A 25,803-nucleotide genomic window follows, 5' to 3' on the forward strand; every position below is an offset into this window, starting at 1 on the left:
GCCCCCTGTGGCGGTAACGCTCATGGGGTGAAGTGTCACTATCCAAGCCTTACATCATGACTTCCATATGATGTGATTCCCCTGGTGAGGCTCTTATTGTGGACGGATCACTGACATTAAAAAATGAAATCAATCTCAATATTTTGTTCTAACATTTTATTCTTGAGACCAAATTGCATTGCGGTAACATGGTGGACTCTCTGTTGCAGAATGAACCTCATGCAGGTGGACTCGGTTCAGCGGTGGATGGACGACCTCCTGCTGATGACGGAGTGTGAGTGTATGTGCATTCTCCAGTCTAAACCCATCAGCGTTGATGATGACGACTCTCAGACCGACCTGATGTTCTCCTCACAAGACAGCACCCACAACAGCCTGGAGATGCTGCTCCGACGAGCTTGGATCATAAGTACCGAGCTCACGAGGATTGTCCAAAAGCTGGAGAAGAACCGGTGGAAACGGGTCCATTCTATGAGCATCAGGACCAACTGCCACGTACGGTCCATGATAACGGAATACAATATGTTCTCTAGGACTTCAACGGAGCCCATGCATGAGGTAAGGCGGAAAGTCCAGAGTCCTCAGACGCCTGTCCACACTATAAGATGGGCATTCTTTAGATGTGAGGGGTGCAACAAGACAATGGTGATGGTTTTCATTGGCTTCCCTTGTTGGGTTATGTCCCAAGTTTCATGTTCTGTTTCCAATCAATGTTTCCATCCATCTTGTCAGCTTCTTTCTCTTTTCTGTCTTCCTCTTCTGAGCAAAATTGTCTTCTCTAATGAAACAGGTCTTCTCATAAAATGTCCACACCATTCCTTCCTGTATAGGGGAGGACATATTGGAGGTGCACACTTCCTTCCTGTGTTGTCTGTATAGGAGAGGACATATTGGAGGTGCACGTTTCCTTCCTGTATAGTCTGTATAGGGGAGGACATATTGGAGGTGCACATTTCCTTCCTGTGTTGTCTGTATAGGGGAGGACATATTGGAGGTGCACATTTCCTTCCTGTATTGTCTGTATAGGGGAGGACATATTGGAGGTGCACATTTCCTTCCTGTGTTGTCTGTATAGGGGAGGACATATTGGAGGTGCACATTTCCTTCCTGTATTGTCTGTATAGGGGAGGACATATTGGAGGTGCACATTTCCTTCCTGTGTTGTCTGTATAGGGGAGGACATATTGGAGGTGCACACTTCCTTCCTGTATAGTCTGTATAGGGGAGGACATATTGGAGGTGCACACTTCCTTCCTGTATTGTCTGTATAGGGGAGGACATGTTGGAGGTGCACACTTCCTTCCTGTATTGTCTGTATAGGGGAGGACATGTTGGAGGTGCACACTTCCTTCCTGTGTTTTCTGTATAGGGGAGGACATATTGGAGGTGCACACTTCCTTCCTGTATTGTCTGTATAGGGGAGGACATATTGGAGGTGCACACTTCCTTCCTGTGTTGTCTGTATAGGGGAGGACATATTGGAGGTGCACATTTCCTTCCTGTGTTGTCTGTATAGGAGAGGACATATTGGAGGTGCACACTTTCTTCCTGTATTGTTTGTATAGGGGAGGACATATTGGAGGTACACATTTCCTTCCTGTGTTGTCTGTATAGGAGAGGACATATTGGAGGTGCACACTTCCTTCCTGTGTTGTCTGTATAGGGGAGGACATATTGGAGGTGCACATTTCCTTCCTGTGTTGTCTGTATAGGAGAGGACATATTGGAGGTGCACACTTTCTTCCTGTATTGTTTGTATAGGGGAGGACATATTGGAGGTACACATTTCCTTCCTGTGTTGTCTGTATAGGAGAGGACATATTGGAGGTGCACACTTCCTTCCTGTGTTGTCTGTATAGGGGAGGACATATTGGAGGTGCACACTTTCTTCCTGAGTTGTCGGCAGACAGGTGAGGGAAGGTCTTTACGGAAGCTGAAATAAAGATGCATTATTGGTCAGAAAAGTGTCCATAGACTAATACAGTCTCCAGGAAGTGATGGAGTATAGCCCCTCCCACAGAGACCAGGGAGTGACAGGGGAGCTGCGTACACAGCCATATCTGTGTATAGAGTTATTATGCTGTCTTAACTAGGTCGCCAATAGTACAGTTGATCAATCATTACATCCCCCAGCCTCTAATGATAATGAGATGACTATGCTGACCCCACCCTCTAATGATATTGAGATAACTCTGCCGCCCCAACCCTCTAATGATAATGAAATTACTCTGCTGACACCGCCCTCTAATGATATTGAGATGACTCTGCTGACACTGCCCTCTGATGATAATGAAACGACTCTGCTCTAATGATAAAGAGATGACTCTTCTGCCCCTACCCTCTAATGATAATGAAATTACTCTGCTGTCTCCACCCTCTAATGATAATGAGGTGACTCTGCTGTCCCCACCCTTTCATCATAATGAATTGACTGGGCTGACCCCACCCACTAATGATAATAAGAAGACTATACTGACCTCGTCCTCTAATGATAATGAGATGACTATGCTAACCCACTGATAATCAGAAACCTCTGCTCATTCTGTCCTATTCTATACAGTAAAGCTGACAAATGAGCATCAGAAAACAGGAAGTGTCAGCCTATTGTGTGTTCGAGTTGCCAGTGTGATTACTGCAATATTAAAAAAAAAAAATTGATGTTGATAGTAACAAAATAACAAAAGCAAATGTTTTATAATAACGTTTAGATTGAAATAACCCATCATTTTCTGCCGTTATCGCTTTCCTGTGATTTGCTGGTAAGTCTTTGCGCACTGTTCAGATACTTTACTGTTGAATGTTCCTAAATTGTGTCTTTTGCCTGAATTATTTGTAACTTCTTCCATCAAGAATGCTCCTCAGTTCTGAATAATCTTTCAGGGTGGCTCTTATCAGTGTAGATCACCCTTACCTTTCTACAGATGACTTGAATATGGTTCTTCTGTCCACTCTCAGATGTAGCAGAGTCGATCATTTACTTTGCAGATCAGATGTTAATTAAATCCTAGAATCTTATTGTTTTTTTCTACTGAAACCCAGAATAGAATCAGCTGAAGCCTGAGCTGTGCGGAGGTTCTCACCTTCATCATCTTCACTTCTCCTGAATATCTAGGTCTGATATACCCGAATCTTCAACATTTAGCCATAGGGGTGGACTGGTCACCATACTATTTCACAAAATTCTAGAAGTTTTTGGGTTTGGAGCCAATATATTTCAGGAGGGGACTCACGATCAGCATTGAGGATGTTCCAAGAGATACAGTGATCTGGTGGAGTCTTGCACTTCTTCCGGTGAACTTTGGATATTATAGCCAGAACTGTTGCTTTGGGTCATTCAATGATGACAACGAAGATGATAGTGATGATGATGATGATGATGATGAGATGGATGAGGAGGAGGAGGATGATCATGATGAGTAGGATTATAATGAGGATGATGATGAGGACCAGAATAATAATATTGAGAAGGATGATGATGAAAAGGATGATCCTAAAGATGAATGTGATCAGGATGATGGTGAGAAGGACTAGGAGGATGATGATGATGAAGAGGATGTTGAGAGGGAGGATTATCATAAGGATTAAAATTATGAGAAGGAGGATGATGATGATGATGATGATGATGAGGAGGATTAAGAGAATAATGATGATAAGGATAATGAGGATGAAAAGGAGGATGATGAGGATGATGATGAGGAGGAATAGAATAATGATGATGAGGATGATGATGAAAAGGAGGATGATGAAAAGGAGGATGATGAGGATGATGATGATGATGAGGAGGAATAGAATAATGATGATGATGATGATGAGGATGATGATCTACGTATATTATAAATGTATCTTCTGTGTTCTCAGTTTTAGCTCTTGTTGCTTTTCTATGACGTTTTCTTTTACATCTAAACTTTGTAACAGAAATAACATTGAAGACGTAATTTTATTTTATTGGTTTTATGGGATTCAATTTGCATTCATGGTTATAGAACGAGGCGGCTGATAGTTAATTGTAGGGATCTCGCAGCAGAAATTGTTTATTGTGATAATTGAATGACTTCGGATGGTTACAATGTTTCCTCTTTCAAACGCAAAACAGAACCTGAATTATCTACTTGTAATTTCCAAAGGTCGGATCCATCACATTCGCTGCGTAGATTCGCGTTGCCGCCTCTCCACTCTCACACACTTATCCCTGTAATAGTTGCTTGGGATAGACATAAATTATGGGAAAATATAATGTGTTATCAGATTTCAGAATAGAATAATAACTTTTAATGAAGACATTTTAGAGGAAAGTGAGCGCAATCACATTGCAGCAGATGAGAAATAGGTTTTACGGATGTGGACGATTGACTTGTTGGTGCATAATGTGAATGTTCTGCTGACACCGTCAAGTATTTATAGATCTGCTGATATTTATGGTCGGACAGGACATCGGCGTAATGTTTATGCATCTCCGCAGCATTATGTGCGCCGGGCCCTTAAATGAGGTGGATAACAAATGTCCCTTTTATTCCTCCGCAGTATGAAAGTTTATTAATGGAGAAATGTTCCGAACTGACAGAAATCACCGAAAGGTAAGAACGAGTCCCAAAGACATGAAAGCCAAATATTCCCATGATGAGGGGCGCAATGTCAGGATTAATACAGAAAACCGTGTACATACTGGGTCTGTCGCTTCATTTATGGGATATTGCCCCCCCTATGGTACAGTCCACGATCCCTGCGCTCATTATTATTATTGGGGTAACTCACATGTACCGGACGTGTGCGGCAAAAAAGCAACAGTGAATAAAATATGAAGTAAAACCACATCTAAAGTGAGTTCCTAGTTTTTGACGTGGTTATACGGTGGTCAGCGGCTGCAGCTTGTTGCTTTTCCAGAAACAGCGCCACTTTAGTTCATGGGCTGTTTCAGGTATTGCAGTTTAGTCCTCAATTCTTTTGAAAGGGACTCAGCAGCAATACCAGAAACAGTCCCTAAACGCAACCCCTTTAATGTTCCCAGAGCTGTATCTATGGAGCACCACATTGTGAATGGGGTATCCCTTGGTCATGCTTCAGTGCCCCCCACCCGTCGCTGTGTAACTTCTGCCATTATTTCTAACATTGGCTCTTAACTAAACCCTAAATTCACTTCTAGATGCACCAAAACGACCAATGAGGACGCGCTGTTAGCCATGAAGGTCTCCATTAATGAGGTCCTGACTGCGGTCGGACAGTTGTTCAGTCAGATGATTAATCTCGCCTTGATCCAGGAGGTGAAGGTAAAGAGACATATAAAATACCATTGTGGAACTTCCTATACATCATGTCTTGTTTTTTGTGGGACTGTCCTGTTGAATGTCCCATTAAGGGACAAGATTTCTGTAAAGTTACATTAAAAGGGGCATTTCTCGCAGCTTAGATACAATTCTGTATAATAAGTATTTTACAAGATACACAATAAAATTATAACACGGTGTGAACTGTCGTTAATATGAATAATGTACAATAATTCCATGTATATACAGCTACAATGTGTCATATGTGGATACCGGCCATCATTCCATGTATATACAGCTACAATGTATCATATGTGGATACCGGCCATCATTCCATGTATATACAGCTACAATGTGTCATATACGGATACCGGCCATCATTCCATGTATATACAGCTGCAATGTATCATATGTGGATACCGGCCATCATTCCATGTATATACAGCTACAATGTATCATATGTGGATACCGGCCATCATTCCATGTATATACAGCTACAATGTATCATATACGGATACCGGCCATCATTCCATGTATATACAGCTACAATGTGTCATATACGGATACCGGCCATCATTCCATGTATATACAGCTACAATGTATCATATGTGGATACCGGCCATCATTCCATGTATATACAGCTACAATGTGTCATATGAGGATACCGGCCATCATTCCATGTATATACAGCTACAATGTGTCATATGAGGATACCGGCCATCATTCCATGTATATACAGCTACAATGTATTATATGTGGATACCGGCCATCATTCCATGTATATACAGCTACAATGTATCATATACGGATACCGGCCATCATTCCATGTATATACAGCTACAATGTGTCATATACGGATACCGGCCATCATTCCATGTATATACAGCTACAATGTATCATATGTGGATACCGGCCATCATTCCATGTATATACAGCTACAATGTGTCATATGAGGATACCGGCCATCATTCCATGTATATACAGCTACAATGTATTATATGTGGATACCGGCCATCATTCCATGTATATACAGCTACAATGTATCATATACGGATACCGGCCATCATTCCATGTATATACAGCTACAATGTATCATATACGGATACCGGCCATCATTCCATGTATATACAGCTACAATGTGTCATATGTGGATACCGGCCATCATTCCATGTATATACAGCTACAATGTGTCATATGTGGATACCGGCCATCATTCCATGTATATACAGCTACAATGTGTCATATGCGGATACCGGCCATCATTCCATGTATATACAGCTACAATGTATCATATGCGGATACCGGCCATCATTCCATGTATATACAGCTACAATGTATCATATGTGGATACCGGCCATCATTCCATGTATATACAGCTACAATGTGTCATATGTGGATACCGGCCATCATTCCATGTATATACAGCTACAATGTGTCATATGCGGATACCGGCCATCATTCCATGTATATACAGCTACAATGTATCATATGTGGATACCGGCCATCATTCCATGTATATACAGCTACAATGTATCATATGTGGATACCGGCCATCATTCCATGTATATACAGCTACAATGTATCATATGCGGATACCGGCCATCATTCCATGTATATACAGCTACAATGTGTCATATGAGGATACCGGCCATCATTCCATGTATATACAGCTACAATGTGTCATATGAGGATACCGGCCATCATTCCATGTATATACAGCTACAATGTATTATATGTGGATACCGGCCATCATTCCATGTATATACAGCTACAATGTATCATATACGGATACCGGCCATCATTCCATGTATATACAGCTACAATGTATCATATGTGGATACCGGCCATCATTCCATGTATATACAGCTACAATGTATCATATGTGGATACCGGCCATCATTCCATGTATATACAGCTACAATGTATCATATGCGGATACCGGCCATCATTCCATGTATATACAGCTACAATGTGTCATATACGGATACCGGCCATCATTCCATGTATATACAGCTACAATGTGTCATATACGGATACCGGCCATCATTCCATGTATATACAGCTACAATGTGTCATATGTGGATACCGGCCATCATTCCATGTATATACAGCTACAATGTATCATATGCGGATACCGGCCATCATTCCATGTATATACAGCTACAATGTATCATATGCGGATACCGGCCATCATTCCATGTATATACAGATACAATGTGTCATATACGGATACCGGCCATCATTCCATGTATATACAGATACAATGTGTCATATACGGATACCGGCCATCATTCCATGTATATACAGCTACAATGTGTCATATGTGGATACCGGCCATCATTCCATGTATATACAGCTACAATGTGTCATATGCGGATACCGGCCATCATTCCATGTATATACAGCTACAATGTATCATATGCGGATACCGGCCATCATTCCATGTATATACAGCTACAATGTGTCATATGCGGATACCGGCCATCATTCCATGTATATACAGCTACAATGTATCATATGCGGATACCGGCCATCATTCCATGTATATACAGCTACAATGTATCATATGTGGATACCGGCCATCATTCCATGTATATACAGCTACAATGTATCATATGCGGATACCGGCCATCATTCCATGTATATACAGCTACAATGTGTCATATGCGGATACCGGCCATCATTCCATGTATATACAGCTACAATGTGTCATATACGGATACCGGCCATCATTCCATGTATATACAGCTACAATGTATCATATACGGATACCGGCCATCATTCCATGTATATACAGCTACAATGTATCATATGTGGATACCGGCCATCATTCCATGTATATACAGCTACAATGTGTCATATACGGATACCGGCCATCATTCCATGTATATACAGCTACAATGTATCATATGTGGATACCGGCCATCATTCCATGTATATACAGCTACAATGTGTCATATACGGATACCGGCCATCATTCCATGTATATACAGCTACAATGTATCATATGTGGATACCGGCCATCATTCCATGTATATACAGCTACAATGTGTCATATACGGATACCGGCCATCATTCCATGTATATACAGCTACAATGTATCATATGTGGATACCGGCCATCATTCCATGTATATACAGCTACAATGTATCATATGTGGATACCGGCCACCGATTCATGGTATAATTAATTTTTTTTAATCCAGCATCCGGTAATCCAGAGAATTTGACAATCACAGAACAGTAATGTGAAATTTTCCAGAAGCAGAAGATGGTGCAGAGAGAAGCAATGTGAAAACTCTAGTGATTATTCTAGTAAGATTCTCTTGGGACATTGTATTTTAGGATCCTGAAGGTTTTCTTCCCCTACAAGTGAGGTTTATCTTCTTTTCTACGAGAGTGATCATTAGAACATCTGATAATCCAGCACCTGTCCGTTTCCATTGATGCCGGATTTTACTGTATATTCCACTGCTTACATTTCTAGATTGTTCTACAGGGGGGGATACAAGGATTGTCAGTTCTAGGGTTAAGCGTGTCACTCTGCCCTGCTCTGATTGTTAGAACTGATGTCATATTGTGGATCTGCGGTTGTAGGAATCCTCCTGTCTAATAGCAGAATGAAGTTACGTTCGCTTGTAGACGACGCACGACATTTCCACAATTCTTCCCCCTTTATTTATCCAGAAAGATTTTATGTCTTCAGCAGCGTTTTTATATTTGACAGAGAAGATTATTTTTTTAGAAAGATAATGTTTTCTTGTCAACACGAATACGCAGGACTGAGCGTGCGGGAAATGGGTGCTGACAGGTGGCGCTCGCTTTGTATATACGGTTAGTTCATCGCTGGCGTCATTTTCAGAAGACGGATCTGTGTCTGCTGCGCTGTCCACTTATTCATATTGAGTGATGTCATATGATGGTGTAATGCTGCCTAGTGGAGCTGCACGTCTGCCTAAGGTCACACGGCTGCAGGAAAGGCTACCTTTTATTATCAAGTCCTTTTTCTTTTTTTCCTCCTGTATTCTACTAGTTAAAAATCACACAAACAGCTTCAATACATTATTTACCAGCGTGACAGGTGCTGAATAAATAATCACTGACATTTTGTTCGAATTAGGGAATGTTCACACGGCCTATTTTCAGACGTAATTTGAGCGTTTTACGCCTCGCATTACGCCTGAAAAGACGGCTCCATTATGCCTGCAAACATCTGTCCGCTGCTTGCAATGGGATTTTCGATGTTCTGTTCAAAAGAGGTGTAATTTTACGCGTCGCTGTCAAAAGACGGCGTGTAAAAAGACGCCCGCGTCAAAGAAGTGCATGTCACTTCTTTGGACATTTTTGGAGCTGTTTTTCATTGAAAAACAGCTACAATTTACGTCTGTAATGGACGCCGCAAACAACGCGAGTACTTGGACAAACTTTTTTCGCCTGATAACAGCTCCGTAATTTCAGATGTAATTTGTTAAGAGGTGTGAACATAGCCTTACAATAAAACCAGGAAAGAGGCTGTCGGCTTTGTCCTCGGTTTGGCCTCTCTCGATCGTCCTGTTACCTTTTAATTCTCTTTGGGGTTAATATGGGAGTGATAATCATGAGAATCCTTGTAGAGCCTTTATTATTATTATTATACAGTTCTCTATTCAAGATGCGGTTTATAACAATTAATACTTAACCAATAAGTTAGAAAGTATAAGAAATAGTAACATGTATATAAATTAATTTTCCAAGGATTTTCTGAATTATTGGAAGTTTAATTTAGATTAGCGTTTATGATGTGTTAATAGCTATCGCACTATTCTCTTTTAAGACATTTACTGATTGCCATAAATAACACATTTTCTGGATTGTTTGGTTTGTTACGGTAACGAGAATACAAAATATGGCAATGATATTTATTTGCGCTCTTATCGTTTTAGTAACTTTACTGAAAAAAATCATTTTTTTCACCTGTAATGTACTAATAGATAGAGACATATAAGTATATATCAGTATGTTAGGTCTGTGAACTTTTTAATATTGGAGAAATCCTCCCATAGACAGTAGTGCAGCCTGTGGTCACTATTAGTGTTTCTACCTCCCATAGACAGCAGTGCAGCCTGTGGTCACTATTAGTGTTTCTGCCTCCCATAGACAGTAGTGCAGCCTGTGGTCACTATTAGTGTTTCTGCCTCCCATAGACAGTAGTGCTGCCTGTGGTCACTATTAGTGTTTCTGCCTCTCATAGACAGTAGTGCAGCCTGTGGTCACTATTAGTGTTTCTGCCTCCCATAGACAGTAGTGCTGCCTGTGGTCACTATTAGTGTTTCTGCCTCCCATAGACAGTAGTGCTGCCTGTGGTCACTATTAGTGTTTCTGCCTCCCATAGTCAGTAGTGCAGCCTGTGGTCACTATTAGTGTTTCTGCCTCTCATAGACAGTAGTGCAGCCTGTGTTCACTATTAGTGTTTTTGCCTCCCATAGACAGTAGTTCAGCCTGTGGTCACTATTAGTGTTTCTGCCTCCCATAGACAGTAGTGCAGCCTGAGGTCACTATTAGTGTTTCTGCCTCCCATAGACAGTAGTGCAGCCTGTGGTCACTATTAGTGTTTCTGCCTCTCATAGACAGTAGTGCAGCCTGTGGTCACTATTAGTGTTTCTGCCTCTCATACAGTAGTGCAGCCTGTGGTCAGTATTAGTGTTTCTGCCTCCCATAGACAGTAGTGCAGCCTGTGGTCACTATTAGTGTTTCTGCCTCCCATAGACAGTAGTGCAGCCTGTGGTCAGTATTAGTGTTTCTGCCTCCCATAGACAGTAGTGCAGCCTGTGGTCACTATTAGTGTTTCTACCTCCCATAGACAGTAGTGCAGCCTGTGTTCACTATTAGTGTTTCTGCCTCCCATAAACAGTAGTGCAGCCTGTGGCACTATTAGTGTTTCTGCCTCCCATAGTCAGTAGTGCAGCCTGTGGTCACTATTAGTGTTTCTACCTCCCATAGACAGTAGTGCAGCCTGTGTTCACTATTAGTGTTTGTGCCTCCCATAGACAGTAGTGCAGCCTGTGGTCACTATTAGTGTTTCTGCCTCCCATAGACAGTAGTGCAGCCTGTGGTCACTATTAGTGTTTCTGCCTCCCATAGACAGTAGTGCAGCCTGTGGTCACTATTAGTGTTTCTGCCTCCCATAGACAGTAGTGCTGCCTGTGGTCACTATTAGTGTTTCTGCCTCTCATAGACAGTAGTGCAGCCTGTGTTCACTATTAGTGTTTTTGCCTCCCATAGACAGTAGTGCAGCCTGTGGTCACTATTAGTGTTTCTACCCCCCATAGTCAGTAGTGCAGCCTGTGGTCACTATTAGTGTTTCTGCCTCCCATAGACAGTAGTGCAGCCTGAGGTCACTATTAGTGTTTCTGCCTCCCATAGACAGTAGTGCAGCCTGTGGTCACTATTAGTGTTTCTGCCTCTCATAGACAGTAGTGCAGCCTGTGGTCACTATTAGTGTTTCTGCCTCTCATACAGTAGTGCAGCCTGTGGTCAGTATTAGTGTTTCTGCCTCCCATAGACAGTAGTGCAGCCTGTGGTCACTATTAGTGTTTCTGCCTCCCATAGACAGTAGTGCAGCCTGTGGTCAGTATTAGTGTTTCTGCCTCCCATAGACAGTAGTGCAGCCTGTGGTCGCTATTAGTGTTTCTACCTCCCATAGACAGTAGTGCAGCCTGTGTTCACTATTAGTGTTTCTGCCTCCCATAAACAGTAGTGCAGCCTGTGGCACTATTAGTGTTTCTGCCTCCCAGAGTCAGTAGTGCAGCCTGTGGTCACTATTAGTGTTTCTACCTCCCATAGACAGTAGTGCAGCCTGTGTTCACTATTAGTGTTTGTGCCTCCCATAGACAGTAGTGCAGCCTGTGGTCACTATTAGTGTTTCTGCCTCCCATAGACAGTAGTGCAGCCTGTGGTCACTATTAGTGTTTCTGCCTCCCATAGACAGTAGTGCAGCCTGTGGTCACTATTAGTGTTTCTGCCTCCCATAGACAGTAGTGCTGTCTGTGGTCACTATTAGTGTTTCTGCCTCTCATAGACAGTAGTGCAGCCTGTGTTCACTATTAGTGTTTTTGCCTCCCATAGACAGTAGTGCAGCCTGTGGTCACTATTAGTGTTTCTACCCCCCATAGTCAGTAGTGCAGCCTGTGGTCACTATTAGTGTTTCTGCCTCCCATAGACAGTAGTGCAGCCTGAGGTCACTATTAGTGTTTCTGCCTCTCATAGACAGTAGTGCAGCCTGTGGTCACTATTAGTGTTTCTACCTCCCATAGATAGTAGTGCAGCCTGTGGTCACTATTAGTGTTTCTGCCTCCCATAGACAGTAGTGCAGCCTGTGGTTACCATTAGTGTTTCTGCCTCCCATAGACAGTAGTGCAGCCTGTGGTCACTATTAGTGTTTTTGCCTCCCATAGACAGTAGTGCAGCCTGTGGTCACTATTCGTGTTTCTACCCCCCATAGTCAGTAGTGCAGCCTGTGGTCACTATTAGTGTTTCTGCCTCCCATAGACAGTAGTGCAGCCTGTGGTCACTATTAGTGTTTGTGCCTCCCATAGATAGTAGTGCAGCCTGTGGTCACTATTAGTGTTTCTGCCTCCCATAGACAGTAGTGCAGCCTGTGGTCACTATTAGTGTTTCTAACCCCCATAGTCAGTAGTGCAGCCTGTGGTCACTATTAGTGTTTCTACCCCCCATAGTCAGTAGTGCAGCCTGTGGTCACTATTAGTGTTTCTACCCCCCATAGTCAGTAGTGCAGCCTGTGGTCACTATTAGTGTTTCTACCCCCCATAGTCAGTAGTGCAGCCTGTGGTCACTATTAGTGTTTCTACCTCCTATAGACAGTAGTGGTCACTATTAGTGTGGTCATAACTTTGTCCTAATAAAGCAGAATTGCTGTGTAAAGCATGGGGGAGGGAAGAGCGGCAATCAGAGCCTCTGATATGGCAGGAGGTAGATTTCAGACTACTTCAGACTCTAAGGCTGGGTTCACACGACCTAATTTCAGGTGTAATGGAGGCGTTTTACGCCTCGAATTACGCCTGAAAAGACGGCTCCAATACGTCGGCAAACATCTGCCCATTGCTTTCAATGGGTCTTACGATGTTCTGTGCCGACGACCTGTCATTTTACACATCGCTGTCAAAAGACGACGCGTAAAATTACAGCCTCGTCAGAAGGGACGTTTTTGGAGCCGTTTTCTCATAGACTCTATTGAAAACAGCTCCAAAAACGGCGCGAAAAACGCGAGTTGATCAAAAAACATCTGAAAATCAGGGGCTGTTTTCCCTTGAAAACAGCTCCGTATTTTCAGAGGTTTTTGGCTCAGCGTGTGAACATAGTCTTATAGACAATACAGCTTGACCTCTTCGCAGGCTCTACATAAATGGCTAAACAACCTAAGCAACAACCTCATACCAAAGGTGGCGTGTACTGGGGTCCCTTATAATATGGAGACCTAAAAACGAACAAAAAAATGGGACATAACCCTAAAGCAAATAATGTACTCCAAAGATAAAAGTACAAAAAAATCTTTATTTAAATATTATAACAATGACAAATAATGGGAAAAGAGATCTGATACAATGAACACGGAGACATATACAGCAGGGTCAGATGAAAAAGACCAGAACCAACAGAATCAACCGTCCACTAGAGACCCAACACACGCTCAAATATAAGTAAGTAATTAGTAAGCCCGGGGGTATGGGGAGGTTAGTCCCATACATAGTGCCATGTAATCAGCTAGATGAGCAGCGTGTAAAGTATGTCAATATGCGTAGCCTGCACAGTATATGGTGCATGTAGTAGTACGTGCAAAATCTATACGATATAATAGGTAGTACGTGAAAAGTTTAGACTTGAGAACGTATGTAAATAGTATAAAGGCTCAAATAGCCAAGAAAAGTATGACTGGCTGAAATAGCACAATATTGTGGAGGCTACAAAAGGCTGAAAAAACCTGTGCACATACCCAGAGACATGATGAAGAGCGTGGAGGATCAAATGAAGTGGATGGGTGAATGAACGCCTCGACGCGCGTTTCGCCCTGTGACCGGCTTCATCAGGATAAATAAAGATTTTTTTGTACTTTTATCTTTGGAGTACATTATTTGCTTTAGGGTTATGTCCCATTTTTTGTTCGTTTTTAGGTCTCTACATAAATGGCTGACAGACTTCCTCAGACTTGTATCCGGCTCCTCCACACTCCGGGCTGCACAAATGTCACGGACCGTACAGGACAGGCGTAAGATGTTGGTGAAGTGGCTCAGAGGTCGGAGTCCTGGGCTGCCATTGCTGGTATCAGAGGTCGGAGTCCTGGGCTGCCATTGCTGATATCAGAGGTCGGAGTCTTGGGCTGCCATTGCTGGTATCAGAGGTCGGAGTCCTGGGCTGCCATTGCTGGTATCAGAGGTCGGAGTCCTGGGCTGCCATTGCCGGTATCAGAGGTCGGAGTCCTGGGCTGCCATTGCCGGTATCAGAGGTCGGAGTCTTGGGCTGCCATTGCTGGTATCAGAGGTCGGAGTCTTGGGCTGCCATTGCTGGTATCAGAGGTCGGAGTCTTGGGCTGCCATTGCTGGTATCAGAGGTCGGAGTCTTGGGCTGCCATTGCTGGTATCAGAGGTCGGAGTCTTGGGCTGCCATTGCTGGTATCAGAGGTCGGAGTCTTGGGCTGCCATTGCTGGTATCAGAGGTCGGAGTCTTGGGCTGCCATTGCTGGTATCAGAGGTCGGAGTCTTGGGCTGCCATTGCTGGTATCAAAGGTCGGAGTCTTGGGCTGCCATTGCTGGTATCAGAGGTCGGAGTCTTGGGCAGCCATTGCTGGTATCAGAGGTCGGAGTCTTGGGCTGCCATTGCTGGTATCAGTGTTGGGAACAGGAGGCCGTAATTCATGAATAATTGTTACTGTATCAAGTCTGTAAAAGATACAATAACGAGGAGGACACACAAGTGATGGAGGATGATGAGTATTTCAGGAAGTTCCTGCCCCGGACACTACAGGACATGTCCCCGGGGCAGATTATCTCCATGTTTTGAGGTCCGGTCCGGACACATTGAGGACTCCTGAAGAGACCAGTATCTTAAGGACGACCCTGGAACATCCTGGATGTGACGCTCCTCAGGGAGGACTCGACACATATAATATTTATCAGCCTGGATCACCATTGTGACGGTGTATTGTCATCAGAGACACAATTCCAATAGTCTGGCACCCTGTAGTCTGGAAAGCGCTCTGGTCTGGCATAGAAAAAAGACCAAAGACCAATAGTACAGAAAGTCTCTTACCACTTTGGTCTCAACGATTCAGTTAATTGCCGAAGCCCTGTGTTTAATACCCTGCTCAGAACCAGAGCGACCAAATACATAGATATAAAAATATATTAGGGGGGTATATTAAGAGGGGGACATATTGGGGGGGAATATAGTAGGGGCTGATATATTAGGGGGGTATATTTGGGGATATATTAGGGGCTTAGATAGATAGATAGATAGATAGATAGATAGATAGATAGATAGATAGATATGAGATAGATAGATAGATAGATAGATAGATAGATAGATAGATAGATAGATAGATAGATAGATAGATAGATAGATAGATAGGATGTTCTACATCATCCGGTTCCATTGAAGATTGGATTTTCCGTGTTTTCCGTCAGTCCTGAGATCTGTAGTTGATGATCGTCGTGTTCAGTTTACGCTTCTTAATTATTCCTTCTCTTTGTTTAGTTTGAGTCGCTTTTTTCTTTGTAATTGGGGCCATGAAAGGACAAGTCCTGATGAGCGCAGCGAGGGATCGACTCCCGCCCCCGCGTCCCCCTTTACTTTTCCACACACTCAGTAATTTATTGTATAATGTGATCAAATAAAAGTGACAGCGGATCAGTGATGTCATCACACATGCGCCATGATGTCACGGTCACACCGAGATTCTCACATTGTGACTGATGTCTATGATTGATTTCAGGGCCTGGTGGAGGAACTGGACACCTGTGAGAACGTGTATAATATGAACGCCGCCATACACGGCCTGTTCAGCCTCACCCAAGAGGGAGCGAAACTCTGCCAACTGGTAGCGCAGGTGAGAACATTACACGTTTACTAATCAATCAATGCAACGCCGGTAACTGGTTCGTATGTGGGATGTCGTCCAATTACCTCATCAATAAAAGAAACAAGGTGATGATAGTCCGATAATCTACGAGGAGATAATAGTCCGATAATCTACGAGGCGATGATAGTCAGATAATCTACGAGACGATGATAGTCAGATAATCTACGAGGCGATGATAGTCCGATAATCTACGAGGCGATGATATTCCGATAATCTACGAGGCGATGATAGTCAGATAATCTACGAGACGATGATAGTCAGATAATCTACGAGACGATGATAGTCCGATAATCTACGAGGAGATAATAGTCCGATAATCTACGAGGTCATGATAGTCCGATAATCTACGAGGTGATGATAGTCAGATAATCTACGAGGTGATGATAGTCCGATAATCTACGAGGTGATGATATTCCGATAATCTACGAGGCGATGATATTCCGATAATCTACGAGGCGATGATAGTCCGATAATCTACGAGGCGATGATAGTCCGATAATCTACGAGGCGATGATAGTCCGATAATCTACGAGGTGATGATAGTCCGATAATCTACGAGGAGATGATAGTCCGATAATCTACGAGGAGATGATAGTCCGATAATCTATGAGGTCATGATAGTCCGATAATCTACGAGGTCATGATAGTCCGATAATCTACGAGGTCATGATAGTCCGATAATCTACGAGGTCATGATAGTCCGATAATCTACGAGGTGATGATAGTCCGATAATCTACGAGGTCATGATAGTCAGATAATCTACGAGGAGATGATAGTCCGATAATCTACGAGGTCATGATAGTCAGATAATCTACGAGGTCATGATAGTCAGATAATCTACGAGGTCATGATAGTCCGATAATCTACGAGGAGATGATAGTCCGATAATCTACGAGGTCATGATAGTCCGATAATCTACGAGGTCATGATAGTCAGATAATCTACGAGGTCATGATAGTCAGATAATCTACGAGGTACCAGCACATAATTTATTCCTTCCAAGAACTGTACATAGGACCTCATGTGGCAGTTCGGGTGTATTCAGACGTTGCGGTTGAGGTGTCGATAAAACAGCATCTGCAACTGATGCGTTTTTCGATGCGGTTACGGTTTTCATAACAAAACGCATAAAAAATTAGCATTAAAAAAAATGCATGAAGTCACAGTAAAGATGCGTGCGTTATTTATGCGATTTCAAGCAGTATCTCAATTGCAACATCTGAACACACGCATAGGCTGCTCCATCATCAATATGGGGAAGGGGTTTTTGCAGTTAGGGTAAAGCCACACAGAGCGGCCCTAACATGGTCGCAACGCGGCCGACGACCGCGCCGGCACCATTTTCGGTGCGGCTGTCAATTTAGCCTGTTAGTGGCATGAATTAATACACGCTTTATGGCCGCACGATTTTGCAGGTTACAACAAATTATCCCCTATTCATGGTCTATGGCAGCGCCGGAAAAAAGCAAAACACTGCACTCAACTATCTCCGGCGCTCCCATAGAGAATGAATGGAGCGGTAGTGCGCATGAGCGTGTAACCGGAATACTCCTTAACAAGGTATTTGACAGCGCGGTCGTTGGCCGCGTTGCGACCGTGTCAGGGCCGCTCCGTCTGGCCTTACGCGAAGGCCTTATACACGACAGGGTCCCGACAGGCGTTATGGGCCGTTTCTCCCGGCCCGTTTGCAATAGTTTTGCATCCGTTCCGATTCCGTTCCGGGCCGGGCATATCAGGACAGTGACATCAGGGGCAACTCCTGAAGTGGAAACCCCATGTGGCCGGTGATGCCACTTCGGGAAATGCCCCTGTCGTCTGTGTCCATTTATGGACACAACGTTACTGGCTTCTCCTGGTCTGGAATCCCTGGTCCCCGAGTATTCGGGGATTCCGCTTCAGGAAAAGCCCCTGTCGTCACTGTCCATATATGGACAGAGACATCAAGCGCTCTGTCCATGAGCGGAATCCCTGAACACACGTGGATTCCGCTCCTTCAGGCAGCTAAAGTGGGGCTAGCACATAGCAGAGCGATACCTCCCTGCTGTGCTATAGTGGCGTCGCTAGAACAGTGGCAGCCGCAGCTTCTGCTAGCGGTGCCATTGGCCATGGGAGGTGTCGCCGGGCCAGGGCGCTTTTAAAACAAGCAGGGGAATAGAGCCAGCGCAGCGCCCCCTTCTACCAGCTGTACACCCTGGCCCTGCCACACAGTACCCCTGTATAAGGGCACCCCCACATTGTAGACTTACCTGCAGCATACAGCGCTTCGACGGAATGGCATACACTCCTCCTCCTCACATGCGCTCTCCGCTGTGAGGAGAGAACGAGCGATGGAAGACACGACCGTCACTCGGGACACATTCCAGCGATGGCCGTGTATTACCCGGCCCCATAGCCTTCTATGGGAGCCGGGCGAACGGTCGAAAATAGGGCATGTCCCATTTTTTGGCGGCCGGATCTCTCGGCCCATCAAAAAATCGGTTGTGTGAATAGCCCCATTAGGTGTATATTGTTCCTACTGTGGCCGGGTGACGGACGTTTTATGAACGGCCATCACTCGGTCCGGAAACCCTGTCGTGTGAATAAGGGCTAAGAGTCAAACTCTGCTACAAGCATTAAAAAAGGGATGGGGCATTTATCTCACAACTTGTTGCGTTGAGTGTTATCATGGATATCGACGTGAATGATTGTGATGTCATCTTGCTCCCTTTTAAGATGAAATTGCCCGCGGGACGGGGGTGTTCGTTTTGCTTTCTTCTAGATCTGGGAAAGGTTAAACTTGATGGAGTTTCTTCAACCGCAGTAACTATGTAACTATATCTAAATAAATGTAACTGAACGTATCTGTCATTCCTAGAGCTCTAGTGTTACTGTGCTACTTTACATTTGGCCACTAGGGGCAGCAATCAAAGAAAAGTAGCATTTGCTCCTAACTCTCTTATTACAGATAATGTAGTAGTGTTACCTGCAGTCCTATGTAACACCACAGATAACACAGTGATAACTCTCTGAGTACAGATAATGTAGTAGTGTTACCTGCAGTCCTATGTAACACCACAGATAACACAGTGATAACTCTCGGAGTACAGATAATGTAGTAGATGATACCTGCAGTCCTATGTAACACCACAGATAACACAGTGATACCTCTCGGAGTATAGATAATGTAGTAGATGATACCTGCAGTCCTATGTAACACCACAGATAACACAGTGATAACTCTCTGAGTACAGATAATGTAGTAGATGTTACCTGCAGTCCTATGTAACACCACAGATAACACAGTGATAACTCTCTGAGTACAGATAATGTAGTAGTGTTACCTGCAGTCCTATGTAACACAACAGATGACGGTGATAACTCTCTGAGTATAGATAATGTAGTAGTGTTACCTGCAGTCCTATGTAACACCACAGATAACACAGTGATAACTCTCTGAGTACAGATAATGTAGATGTTACCTGCAGTCCTATGTAACACCACAGATAACACAGTGATAACTCTCTGATTACAGATAATGTAGTAGTGTTACCTGCAGTCCTATGTAACACCACAGATAACAGTGATAACTCTCAGAGTACAGATTATGTAGATGTTACCTGCAGTCCTATGTAACACCACAGATAACACAGTGATACCTCTCGGAGTATAGATAATGTAGTAGATGATACCTGCAGTCCTATGTAACACCACAGATAACACAGTGATATCTCTCTGATTACAGATAATGTAGTAGATGATACCTGCAGTCCTATGTAACGCCACAGATAAGACAGTGATAACGCTCAGTACAGATAATGTAGTAGATGTTACCTGCAGTCCTATGTAACACCACAGATAACACAGTGATAACCCTGAGTACAGATAATGTAGTAGATGTTACCTGCAGTCCTATGTAACACCACAGATAACACAGTGATAACTCTCTGATTACAGATAATGTAGTAGCTCTTGCCTGCAGTCCTATGTAACACCACAGATAACACAGTGATAACTCTCTGAGTATAGATAATGTAGTAGTGTTACCTGCAGTCCTATGTAACACCATTGATAAAACAGTGATAGCTCCCTGAGTACAGATAATGTAGTAGGTGTTACCTGCAGTCCTATGTAACACCACAGATAACACAGTGATAACTCTCTGAGTACAGATAATATAGTAGATGTTACCTGCAGTCCTATGTAACACCATTGATAACACAATGATAACTCTCTGATTACAGATAATGAGTCAAACAATAATCTCAGCTCTGCTACGTGAAGAAATGCTAAACAGATGCATATTTAGAAAACCTGACAACAAAACACGGATCTTGCTCAGGACTGATCTTGCAGAGTTTATCCTGGTAGATTAACCCATCGTTGACCACTTCCGGTGACACGTCCACATTGCAGTGCGGTAGAGGTAGTGACAGCGGTGCTTGAAGGGTTCATGCATTTTCCCGATGACGCAGGAGTTGATATATATCCGCCGGTAATGATATGTATAGATGTGTGGAGGAGACTCCGGCACAAGAATAGAAAGTTTAATAGTTTCCTTGGTTGTAGCTGAACTTTAGTAACGGCAGCGGCGAGGAGTCCAGACCCAGCGCGGCTCCGAGGGGGCGAGCGCAGGACCTAACATTTACACTGAGATTCCATTTTCAGGGAGGTCGGATGGCGTGACTTTTACACAACGAATCATATTAAATTGTTGGCTGCCCCGGATACAATATAAGGTCTCATTCACACTTGTGTATTCTCATCTGTATTTTACTTCAGTATTTAGAAGCCAAAACCAGGACTGGACCCTGCAGAGAAGAAGTGTAATGGAGGATTTGTACCGCTCTCTGACTGCGGTTCCTTCTAGTTTTGGTTTCCGACCCCCAGGAGAAGAAAAGGTGCCGAAGGTTTTAGGCCTCATCCACACGACCGTAGAGGTGTGCACGGTGTGATTACGGCACGGACGGCCCCGAGGAATGTCATCGGCGGGCCGGCCGCACACACAAAACATGCATTCACTTCAATGAGCCCGCACCGCAGTTGTGGACCGTATAATGACATGTACTATTTTTTTGTTGTCCGGGCTCAGGACAATCCACGGACCATGGAAGCCACAGTCGTGTGCATTGGCCCATAGGAGAGCATGCAATCGATACTGTCCGCAATTGCGCATGGTATGCGGTGACAAATGCACAGTTGTGTGAATGAGGCCTTAATCTTCTGTTCAGTTTCTTTCCACATTATCTTGGGTTCCTACACAGGTAACACACAGAGAGACAACCACTGATGTATGGGGAGAGGGGAGAGGGACAGCAGTGTGCAGCACTCAATACTTCTATGGGTAGATGTGAGAACGCTGCCTGCCATACATTTACTGGATTCACTACATAGCACCCAGTTGGTTTTATCTGTGGTTCAGTTACATAGTACGCTCTATACTGCCCAGAATACCGTACTTCATAAACTGTGCCCAGACAAAGCCACATAGTGCCCAACAATGCCCAGGGTTCGATTCAGTGCAGATCTAGAGCCACACAGTGCCAACATGCTGCCAAAAAGTGCCCAAAGTGGCATCATTTGCCCACATAATCAAACAGTGCCCACATACAGCCATACTGAGCCCTTATATTGCCAAAGAGGTTCCAGAGTTTCATACTTTTCCTATATGGTGCCAAACATTGAACACATTTACCAGTTGCCCAGTGCTGCCCCATCACAACGCAACCAACACTAAAACCCAACACACTTTCTGTGCTGAGAAAAAAACACCTACTTTTTGATGGATATGATCGCAGCTCATCCCTGGGCGCATTCGTTATATTATAGGACTTTATAGCGCCAGGGCCTCATCGACTTTGAACACAGTAGGCTCAGCTATATCAACATTTGCGCAAATTATCTCCCTAGTGATCGGCTGCCAGTGTAAGAGGGATTCAATCAAACTTTTCTGGGACTCATTTGGACTTGATGCCCTTTTCAAAGTTCTGGGAAAAACCAGCAGCCAACCTATGAGCTGAGCTCTGAATGGCGCAGACAATACGGTAAACAATGGGCGAGGTCACAGACGGTGAAACTTCAGTATTTGCATTTGAAATTTGTTTGACATTTTTTTTTACTTAAATTAATTTGTAAATACAGAAGTCGTTGAATATCATGTGGTCCCAAGTAGCCATTGTCTGATGCCGGCAGCGCGGACGTTTTCAATGGAACATGTAAATAGAACATTTCTGTGAGGTCATCACTCTGGAGAGCGCACGGCATAATGTCGGCTCACAGGACCGTGCAGAGTACAAGACGAGGAGGCTGGAGATCCTACATAGGGATTCCGAGGGCATAAGCTCAAGTTTCCTGCCCAGCATCACGCAAGAAACACAAAGAGGGGCACGTACTATACGTACAGATGTAGCCATCTTTATCTTGACTTTTAATGCACTATAATACTGCCACTATATACAAGAATATAACTACTATAATACTGCTCCTATAAACAAGAATATAACTACTATAATACTGCCCCTATATACAAGAATATAACTACTATAATACTGCCCCTATATACAAGAATATAACTACTATAATACTGCTCCTATATACAAGAATATAACTACTATAATACTGCCCCCTATATACAAGAATATAACTACTATAATACTGCTCCTATATACAAGAATATAACTACTATAATACTGCTCCCTATATACAAGAATATAACTACTATAATACTGCCCCTATATACAAGAATATAACTACTATAATACTGCCCCTATATACAAGAATATAACTACTATAATACTGCTCCTATATACAAGAATATAACTACTATAATACTGCCCCCTATATACAAGAATATAACTACTATAATACTGCCTCTATATACAAGAATATAACTACTATAATACTGCTCCTATATACAAGAATATAACTACTATAATACTGCCCCTATATACAAGAATAGAACTACTATAATACTGCTCCTATATACAAGAATATAACTACTATAATACTGCCCCTATATACAAGAATATAACTACTATAATACTGCCCCTATATACAAGAATATAACTACTATAATACTGTCCCTATATACAAGAATATAACTACTATAATACTGCTCCTATATACAAGAATATAACTACTATAATACTGCCCCCTATATACAAGAATATAACTACTATAATACTGCTCCCTATATACAAGAATATAACTACTATAATACTGCTCCTATATACAAGAATATAACTACTATAATACTGCCCCTATATACAAGAATAGAACTACTATAATACTGCTCCTATATACAAGAATATAACTACTATAATACTGCCCCTATATACAAGAATATAACTATTATAATACTGCTCCTATATACAAGAATATAACTACTATAATACTGCCTCCTATATACAAGATTATAACTACTATAATACTGCCTCCTATATACAAGAATATAAATACTATAATACTGCCCCTATATACAAGAATATAACTACTATAATACTGCTCCCTATATACAAGAATATAACTACTATAATACTGCCACTATATACAAGAATATAACTACTATAATACTGCTCCCTATATACAAGAATATAACTACTATAATACTGCCACTATATACAAGAATATAACTACTATAATACTGCTCCGATATACAAGAATATAACTACTATAATACTGCCCCCTATATACAAGAATATAACTACTATAATACTGCCCCTATATACAAGAATATAACCACTATAATACTGCTCCCTATATACAAGAATATAACTACTATAATACTGCTCCCTATATACAAGAATATAACTACTATAATACTGCCCCTATATACAGGAATATAACTACTATAATACTGCTCCTACATACAAGAATATAACTACTATAATACTGTCCCTATATACAAGAATATAACTACTATAATACTGCTCCTATATACAAGAATATAACTACTATAATACTGTCCCTATATACAAGAATATAACTACTATAATACTGCCCCTATATACAAGAATATAACCACTATAATACTGCCCCTATATACAAGAATATAACTACTATAATACTGCTCCCTATATACAAGAATATAACTACTATAATACTGCCCATATATACAAGACTATAACTACTATAATACTACCCCCTATATACAAGAATATAACTACTATAATACTGCCCCTATATACAAGAATATAACTACTATAATACTGCCCTTATATACAAGAATATAACTACTATAATACTGCCCCTATATACAAGAATATAACTACTATAATACTGCTCCGATATACAAGAATATAAGTACTATAATACTGCCCCCTATATACAAGAATATAACTACTATAATACTGCCCCTATATACAAGAATATAACTACTATAATACTGCTCCTATAAACAAGAATATAACTACTATAATACTGCCCCTATATACAAGAATATAACTACTATAATACTGCTCCGATATACAAGAATATAAGTACTATAATACTGCCCCTATATACAAGAATATAACTACTATAATACTGCTCCCTATATACAAGAATATAACTACTATAATACTGCCCATATATACAAGACTATAACTACTATAATACTACCCCCTATATACAAGAATATAACTACTATAATACTGCTCCCTATATACAAGAATATAACTACTATAATACTGCCCCTATATACAAGAATATAACTACTATAATACTGCTCTTATATACAAGAATATAACTACTATAATACTGCCCCCTATATACAAGAATATAACTACTATAATACTGCTCCGATATACAAGAATATAAGTACTATAATACTGCCCCCTATATACAAGAATATAACTACTATAATACTGCCCCTATATACAAGAATATAACTACTATAATACTGCTCCTATAAACAAGAATATAACTACTATAATACTGCCCCTATATACAAGAATATAACTACTATAATACTGTCCCTATATACAAGAATATAACTACTATAATACTGCCCCTATATACAAGAATATAACCACTATAATACTGCTCCTATATACAGGAATATAACTACTATAATACTGCTCCTACATACAAGAATATAACTACTATAATACTGTTCCTATATACAAGAATATAACTACTATAATACTGCTCCTATATACAAGAATATAACTACTATAATACTGTCCCTATATACAAGAATATAACCACTATAATACTGCCTCCTATATACAAGAATATAACTACTATAATACTGCTCCTATATACAAGAATATAACTACTATAATACTGCTCCTATATACAAGAATATAACTACTATAATACTGCCCCATATATACAAGACTATAACTACTATAATACTACCCCCTATATACAAGAATATAACTACTATAATACTGCCCATATATACAAGACTATAACTACTATAATACTGCTCCCTATATACAAGAATATAACTAC

The 25,803-nt window shown here is 41.9% G+C and overlaps 1 protein-coding gene across 1 annotated transcript in view; it reads left to right on the forward strand.

The window, feature by feature from the left end:
* Positions 1-210: 210 nt before the first annotated feature.
* INSC (INSC spindle orientation adaptor protein) overlaps positions 211-25,803 on the forward strand; it is a 78,867-nt gene continuing 53,274 nt past the window's right edge. Inside the window, exons 1-4 of the mRNA XM_075836790.1 lie at positions 211-558; positions 4,522-4,574; positions 5,141-5,264; positions 16,245-16,358. Of these exons, the coding sequence (XP_075692905.1) occupies positions 211-558; positions 4,522-4,574; positions 5,141-5,264; positions 16,245-16,358 (639 nt within the window). The remainder of the gene's footprint in view (positions 559-4,521; positions 4,575-5,140; positions 5,265-16,244; positions 16,359-25,803) is intronic.

The sequence above is a fragment of the Rhinoderma darwinii genome, chromosome 9 (genome assembly GCF_050947455.1).
Source record: "Rhinoderma darwinii isolate aRhiDar2 chromosome 9, aRhiDar2.hap1, whole genome shotgun sequence".
In the NCBI taxonomy this organism is placed as follows: Eukaryota; Metazoa; Chordata; class Amphibia; order Anura; family Rhinodermatidae; genus Rhinoderma; species Rhinoderma darwinii.